The following is an 8919-nucleotide window of genomic DNA, read 5'->3' on the forward strand; positions in this document are numbered from 1 at the left end:
GAGAGAGAGAGAGAGCTACTCTTATTTATTTGTAACTCTGGCAGTAGAATACACCTGCTAGCATTAACGACCGCAGTGATCAATTAATTCCCATTAATTGAGAGAGAGACAAGATACATACGTCGGATGAGTTATGATTGAATCGCGATAACGGGCTGTATCCGCTTACAGTAAATTAACCGGATGTTCACCACGATGATACGTCGCTCCTCCGTCGTAAAAAGAATTTTCAATTACGTACCAACAAACGGATATTGACAGTAGGATATAATCTAATTCATTGGCAGCTGATTCTTTGATTTGTTATTCGGAATTCTTTCCATCTAACCAAGCTAGTTAATAAGAAGATTGTTCCTGTCGAAATAATACTCGTAGATAAAAAAATCCAAAAAATAACAACCGAAATAACAACAGATATCGACAACGATTGAAGGATAGGAGATTCTTGGAATTTCGTAAAGATATTCTTTCACAGGTGGCGACAGTGGACGGGACATTCCCCTTCGTGTATGTCTTTCGTATGCAACTGTGACCACCGCCTAATACGCGGCAAGGCGGCACATACTAATTAGCTCTGTAAGCGAAACGCGCCATGAATACAACTCCACGTGGAGAGAGAGACAAACATTAGATACGAGAGCCGCAACAGCCATGTACTTGAGGCCAGGTCGAGGCTGAACCTCAAGAGACATTTCCTGTCTCAGCGATCGCCAGGACCAAGTAACATCCCACTTTCCCTCGCGAGAAGTCGTGCTATCGCTATTGTATTTTAAAGATAAATTTAAGAAGTTTAACAATAGACAGTATTAAGCGAAAATCAAATGTATAAAAAGTGTCATATATTCTATTGCTTTCAGAAATTGTTAATTTGTATTTCTTCACACCTCAATAAAATTATTATTATTATTATTATTATTATTATTATATTCGGTCAAGGTAGTTCTTCATGTCTAATAATATTTCTTGTGAATTTATGTCATTTTCAAAAGGAAATTGTGCATAAATTATTTGTCAGTTTTGAAACACGGCCCTAAACCGAAATTGGAGTAGTGATATTATAATTATTAAATTGACAAACAATTTAATATTAGTAATGCAAAAACACATTTTAGAAAGCTTAATAATTTTATGCCAATAAGCATCCTAAAATTTGTAAATAATGCAGAGTTTATTTGAACTGTATAAATTCATAAGAAATATTATTAAGCCTTGATGAAATATGGCATTTTTTACTCATCTGTGTTTAGCAACAGTATATAAGGCGCGATAAATAATACAATTCGAAGTCACATATAAGTATTAAGTTAATTCTTTTAAGAATTAAAAATTAAGAATGTTTCTCCCCCAACAGATGTTCTGGTCCGAGTGGTAAATATCAACTGGTCATAATATCAAATGCATTCGGACATTAATCAAAGACATTGGTTCGCCCTAATCTTTACGAGCCGTGAAATTTCCAACACGCGTTAGACACCCTCATAGACGCGATTTCGATAACGTCGAAATCGATAGGAATTTATCGTCAGCGGTTAACGCGTCTTAGCTATTGCGATGCTATGTGATCGATGCGCAACACGCCATCCGACAACACAATATTCACACATTGCTGATCGCGAAATCAATTCATTCTAATAAACAACGAAGATAATCAGACTGCAAAATCTTTCCGCTTGTCGCATTGTTCTCGACTGTAACGGCGATCGAGAGTATTCCCACGGTATACACTCGCTATCACGATATACGCCTCCTTTCAATTCTTCTCGTTAATATTTACCCCGCTTTCCTGCCCCCCATATTGTTTCCAATAACTGGGCGACGAGCTGAGCTGCATAATCGAACCGGTTCCGGACAGGTTACTCGGACTGGACGTCAGAAATCGATCTGTCGCCGCCGCCGCAGCAACGTTCTGCAATTGTCCAAGTTGACTTGGACTGTTCCTGTGCTGGTTGCTATTGGAAGTCATCAGCGGATTGGCGCGAGAACGATTGCACACGACCTGCAGCAGATTCGAGCCACTTGCGAGTCGTCCAGGACTCATCGGAATCTGTCGCACGTGTGTGTTCTCCGCGTGAACGTATCGAGTGACCTGAACACTTCGCCGAGTTTTACACTGATTATTCTGACCGGTGATCTTCGATTCATGGCCGGATTTCACGTCGATCCCAAAATCGCTCAGTTTGAAGTTCTGTTGATTCATCTTGAAGTCCGCGTTGTTCTTGAAACTCCGATCCATCTCGATTCCGCTAGTAGTCATGTAATTTCCTTCGCCACCACTCGATACGTCTTGACGCCGTGCAAATAAAACCTGACTTGCAATCAGCTATCTATCCTCGTGAATTATAAAATCGTGGAATCTTATAAATCATGTGGAACATCCAACGGTGTTCATTCGCGTCGTTTAAAATGTTTTCTAGGGAACTCCTCTTGGTCGGTGAAGGCGTATTAAGTGAAGTGAGAGATGAAATTAATCGCAGATGACTGTCGTGGTGATAGGTTTGACAGTTTACCGCTGATCACGCATCGCTTGCCACCTTGACACAGTTCCAGCGTTGATGCGCGTAATTCTTCCAATCCGTCGCGATTTGCCGACGCGACTCGTCGTCGGCGTATCCGAAACGGACACCTTTGAACGTCTTCCAATATTCGCGATTCGAATTATTATTCGGCTGGCATATCCAACCGCGCTTGGCGATCGCGTGGATTCTGTCACCGTCTAAATAGTGATCGTAGTAACGACGAAACGGCCTTGCGTCGAGCGTCACGGTCGCTATTTATCACGCCAGATACACGACGAATTAACATTTAGTGAAACTCGAGAGCTCGCGATCATTTGATCAGAAACTCCAACGATCGACGATTATTAGTGGATCAGCGCAATTTCGTTATACTCTTTGCTCGCAATAATCGTTAATCACTAGTGAAAGTCGCGAGGCGAAACGCCCGAGTTTCGCAATGGAAGAATCGTCTTTGATTTTTTTGCATCATGAAAAATGAGATGGAATTTTTGATGGCTCGACAAATCGACGGAATCCATTTCATTGAACGATGAAATTATCGCTTTTGACACGTTCGACGTCGCAATGGATGTCGATAACAAATTATATTGATGAAACAGATTGCACAAATTATAACATATCGAAGAGTCTTCAACCAGAATAAATAATCCGCGTAACAATTAAATACGTTGAATCATGACGCCAAAAGGAGACCAATGCTACTTTTGCAAAACACATCGACCGTGTCTATACACGCACTCGATTCCCTGACACTTTCTCGGGCTGGTCAAATCCCACTCGTCGTAATACGCGTGTTGACACGAATGCAATTGCATCACACGGTGTCATGCACGAATCTACCACAACACACGGTTTTCGCAGTGCGGTGTAACCCTCGATTAGCTACACTCTCCACATTGGAGTATTTTCTATTGATACACAATATTCTCAAACAAACGATTATAGTATGTACACAGAGGATTGCACTCGCGCATGGAACGTCCCACGGCGGAAACAATTGAAAAAGAGAAAGAGAGAAAGAGAAAGGAAATTAGAAGGTAAAACGGCCAGCTGGTTAGCCAGTAGAGAGACGACTGGTTTTGTGTTACCCGACTCGTAGGCTACACACCGCACACGGCACGGAGGAGGCTGGGGTCCAGCGCACCCCTTCCACCAGACGATACACAGAGCAAGTGTGCTTACCTCCCTCCCCCCCCCCCTTCCCCCCCCTCCGCGATATGTACGTAGAAGTCCTTACGTATGTGTATGTATGTGTGTGTGTGTATCGATGCATTCTCGCTCCGTGCATGCACACGTTTCTATCTCTCTTTCCTTCCCGTTTCTCTTGGCCCGACAAGAGACCCCACAAGAGACGCTTGCAATCTCTCGTGTGTATACTCCGTCGCAGACGAAACGCAAGCGTTGCACTCCGGGTGAGAGTCAAGTAACGTCTGCGCGCTAAAAAATCGTGGGAATTAAGCTCGAGGCACCGCATCGAACGAAACTGGCGATTGCGATTGTGATTTATCGCGTAATAAAGCTTCAATATTGCGTTTAAAATGATTGACGTCTATTTTATTTCTGATATAAATTGTTATGATCCCTCTTATGATGTTTCCGATATCGATCAAAATTACAGAATTTACGCACAACTTCCTATCGTTTTTTTCTATCGATTTTCGACATAATTAAACTCGAATGCTTCCACGATTAGAGTAGACTAGAGTAAGCCTCAAAAAACTTGTATAATGTATTCTAGATAGTATTCACCCAGAGAAAAGGTTGCTTCGATTTAAAGAAATTTTCTTTGCTATACGATTAAAGAAAAAAATTTCGTTGATTTGAATATTATTTTTTGACATCAAATAAAATTTATTTGATTTAAAGAAATTATGTTCAAATCTAAGAAATCATGATTTAAACGTCATTTTATTTGATTTAAAAAAATAATGTTTAAATCAAAGAAATTTTTTCACAAATCAAAGAAATTATTTCTTTAACCGTATAGCAAAGAGAATTTCTTTAAATCGAAACAATCTTTTCTCTGGGTGTTCAATAGCGCAACGTTCGCTCGATAATAATGTAGATCATAGAAAAATGTAAACCGAATCGGATATTGATTCGAGGGGGCGAGCGCTGTTTACAACAGTGCCTATCTGCCCCTCGTTTCACGCCAGATCATTAATCGTGGATCGGCGCGATATCTTAATCGCCTCTTACTTTCTGTTTCATTTTTTTTTTGCAAGAGGTCAAATACCTCGGCGCAGCATCAGAGCATTATTTCCAAGCCATCGCATTGGCTGTGATATGATACTATCGATCCAGTATTTCTCGCAGTCGGCATGATTTGCGACTCGTTAAATTTGCGAAATGCTTAATGTTTGTTAAGCCTTATAAAAAATCGGAAAAATTCCCTTCTGCGTTGCGCCCAATATTGAAGGATTTCGCAACGTTACAATTGTTCTTCAAATAAATGATTACCGAAGAGCGAATACGGAGTCATGAAATTGAAAATTAGGAAAATTAGAGAAATGTCAAGGAAATTGAAAACGATCAGAGAAACTAGGGAAAAGTCAGAGAATATTGCAAAATTTTCTGAGAAATTAAAATTCTTAGCTTTAAAGAAGATTAACATCACACTTACGTAGTTTTTTTTTAGTATTATCAATTTAACAATTAAATGTAAGCATTAATATATTAATAATTTACAGTGCTACGTTTGTAATCAGGATAAAAATACAAAAAATTTCAAGTATTATTGAAATCAGGGAAAAATTTGGGAATTTTAGAATGAGAAATTTGTGGCAGCCCTGGAATAAAAATAAAATCCACTAATCCTAAATTTGGCAGACTCAAGAAATCTAAAAGCATATTAAAATAAAAAACAAGTGAGATATTTATATTTCATTGAAGAGATTACTGTTAAGTTTAGGAGAGTTGCTCTCGTCTGAATGATTTTATCGAGCAGAAAAAAGTCTTGTTGTCTCAAAAGTAATTCGTCATTAGTTCGTAAAAGAATAGGCCCGCATCGCCCATCAAGTCACAACAGTACTCGGTTCTCTCAAAGTTTCAAAGATGCAGCTCGCTGCATTACGCCGTTGCATCTTTCTCTCTTCATCTCTCGTTGGGCACCGTTACGGGAATACAGAAATAGTTTATCCGCGGAGGGATTTCGGGAGAGGAGACCGAATAGAGCGAGACGGGAGAAGGCAGAAAGAGAAGGAAGGAGAGAACCGGAGAGAGAAACGACAGAAAATACGAGCGGGAGTTACGAGTTACAGCGGAAAACGGTGGATTATGTGTGTTTAACCCTCCCTGGCCCGCCCACCCACCTTCTTCGTCCCGGCTTTCATTCCTACCCCACGTCCCGCCGTCGGCTCTACGTTCGCTGTCGCGCAAACGCGCTTCCGAAAGCCCCCGAGTTATGTTTGAGCACGAAAAGTAAACTTCGACTTCGTGGCGACGTGAGGCGCTTTGTGAGGATTAGGTGGCCGCCACTGGGTGAATCGATTCCTTTGTTCCGACTTCCGCGACTCATGGAATCGATTCTCCGCGGGTGGAATCTGCTGCTACATCAACGGCGGCGTCAAGGTCCAACGGATCTTTGGCTCTACTCTCGTGCGAACGTTTAAAGAGCTTGAGAATCGCCTGGAGTCTGAAGAGAAAAGATCGAGGTCGATTTTTCATAAACAATGCCGCGGAATTCGAGATGGTAACAAAGGCGATCGCTTGAAACACAATTGTGCGAAATGAAAGTATCCACACGTATTCCTAACTACTAATTATTTGTCCATTATAGATGAATGCGGACAAAGATGTTAGTTACTTTACGTTGATATACTCTCTAAAATCTTTGGAGTGAAATCTAATTCTAAAGAATGAAAAAAACTTGAGTCAGTGTTATAAAATAAAATGATTCGATTGCCAATTTTTAAGACTGAGATTTTATTTTTTAGTGTTAGATTCCATTCCAAAGACAATATTTTTCATTTTTTTATCTTGCTCATTTTGATCGATTTTTTTTTTTTGAAAGTAGTAATAGTAAAATAATGTAAAAATAATACATGAGAAATAATTAAAGTACAACTCCGAAGTTATCTATTTCGGAAACTGCGCGGGAGCGTTTAAGAAAATTATGCTGGGTAAAGATGCGAGTGCGATGAAACGAATGTCCACAGCCTTCACAATTCCAGATGCGACTCTGATCTCCGTGGCAGCTGAGCTCCTCAGCGACGCAAAGTGGAAACGGGGAGGTAAACCCGAGGAAAAACCAGCCTGGTCCGACGTGCAACAGGTAGGGAAGCCAACGGTAGAGGCTCGGTGTTGCAAGTTCGAGCGGGCTGCGGACATCGCGAGTACAGTGACGGCGACGAAATCACCTCTGGCGAGATTTAAGTCAAGGTGAACATTACGAAAGCGTCTGAAGTCAATTGTAACAAGGGCCAATCATGGTACTCGCGATATCGTCACATCACGATATCTCTTTCCGATATATCTCAATTTTCAACAAAATCTATTACAATTTTGACAATAATTAGGTTTCTATTTTTTTTATTCCTGCACTAGACTGCACTAGAACTCTCTTTTTCGCTAAATATGTACTTATCTCACTTTAAGGTCCAAAAGTGTATACTACTCTTTAAAATCTTTGAAGTAAAAATTAAATCTAAAGAATGACAAAGACTGACAATTGATCCAGGATTGAAAAATACAATAGCCCAATTGTCAATTTTTAAAAGTGAGATTTCATTCTTTAGAAATTCAACTCCAAAAATTTTAGAAAGTAGTTCAGACCTATTGTAAGAAGGACAATCGAGATATTTAAAATCCTAAGCGATGAATTTTCGAAAATTACATAAAGATTTTAAATCTGTGACATGGGCGGAATAATCTGTGTTTGTATCACTGGAATATATTGCGCCTGTAAAATTCAAGCCACAGAATTAAACGCCGCATTTTACGGTTCAATGACATAATGGGATATCGCGCGTATTCCTATTACCTTTTCCTCTATCCATGTAATGGACGTACTAATCGCGCAATCGATGCGGTAACGCGCATGCAGGTAACAAGTAGGTGGTTCACCATCGATCCGGATCGGATCGGATCGCAAAGTGAAGTGAAGTGCAGTAGCAAATCGAGCAATGAGGCGAGTGAGCGAGCGGGCGATACAGAATTCCCGTCGATCAATGCGCGACTTACCGGTTGCTCAACGAAACTGGTAAATGTACCACTACCGCGGTCTGCGAAGTGCCTAATCGCACACCTTCACCTAGATATCTCGATGCTTGCGACGACAACGACGGCATGTCCTTTCAAATCGAATTGCGGCGACGTGCAATAATTCAACCACGTCACCACGGCAGGTTGATTTTTTTTTCTTTTATCACAAATTGTGATAATAAAGAAGTCGAACCGGCTTGTGAGTGATTCTCGATAAAATCAAGATGAAATATTATGCGGATTGTGTAACAATAACCAGCGTGTCAGTAACACCCATTATTAGATACTAATAATTTTGATACTAATAATTTTCTTCGAGACACGCGTGAATCTATTCACGTCGGTGTAATTGCTTGCTAATAACAACGTGGGAAATTAAAATATTCTTATACATACATATCTATAGGAAAAAATAATTCAATTTATATTTCTGATTAATTATGACCATTACACTAATAAACATGAATTATCTTAGGGACTATTATTTCCGATATGTGAAAAAAAGATTGCTACTCTATATATGTATTTGTTATTTTATTTTCTTGTACTTTTAGCATTGATTGTGCACAGAATTGCAATCATTTTGTTCATTTTTTTTTAGGAAAAAATATGATTAACTAAAATAAGTAGCAAGAATCCCTACAATTGAGGAGAATTTAAATTATTAAATCACGTATTTGATTTTTTTTATCTTCCGCAGATGAGTTCGCACGATGCGTTTCGATCGTAATCGACGTAATTCATTGAATGCGTTGAAACATAAGATTGCAGATCTGCGATCGCGCGAAATGAGCGCGAGAGTGCTGCAAGATCGACCGACATTTACGATCGGATAAAATCTCAATCCATTCGAGGCGGGCGTGAATTTATATCGCGAACGTGGCCGAGTGAGGAGAGGAAAGGTGGTGAAAAAGCGTCCGCACTCTTTCCCTCTTTGATGGTTCAAAGACCCTCATAAGCGTATGCGACTCGTCGTCCCCGCATGATTATGTTCTCATTTTTGCACATTCATGTGCAACCAGTTCGGCTCGGTTTCTTCTCTGTACCGATTTCAATCTAGCCGCAATGTGTGTTACATATAGGCCCAGTCTAACATATAATCGTCGTCGTCGTCATCGTTCTCGTCATCGAATCACGTATATGACTCTGCTGGAAACAGGCGGAACAAGAACGTTCACTTTTAATGAGCCGGACTGTACGG

At 40.2% G+C, this 8919-nt stretch overlaps 1 protein-coding gene across 1 annotated transcript in view; it reads right to left on the reverse strand.

Moving 5' to 3' along the window:
- Positions 1-2254, reverse strand: part of LOC105627633 (transcription factor 12) — a 28501-nt gene extending 26247 nt beyond the window's left edge. Inside the window, exon 1 of the mRNA XM_012208912.1 lies at positions 1775-2254. Within this exon, the coding sequence (XP_012064302.1) occupies positions 1775-2254 (480 nt within the window). The remainder of the gene's footprint in view (positions 1-1774) is intronic.
- Positions 2255-8919: the final 6665 nt, after the last annotated feature.

The sequence above is a fragment of the Atta cephalotes genome (genome assembly GCF_000143395.1).
Source record: "Atta cephalotes unplaced genomic scaffold scaffold00009, whole genome shotgun sequence".
Classification (NCBI taxonomy): domain Eukaryota; kingdom Metazoa; phylum Arthropoda; class Insecta; order Hymenoptera; family Formicidae; genus Atta; species Atta cephalotes.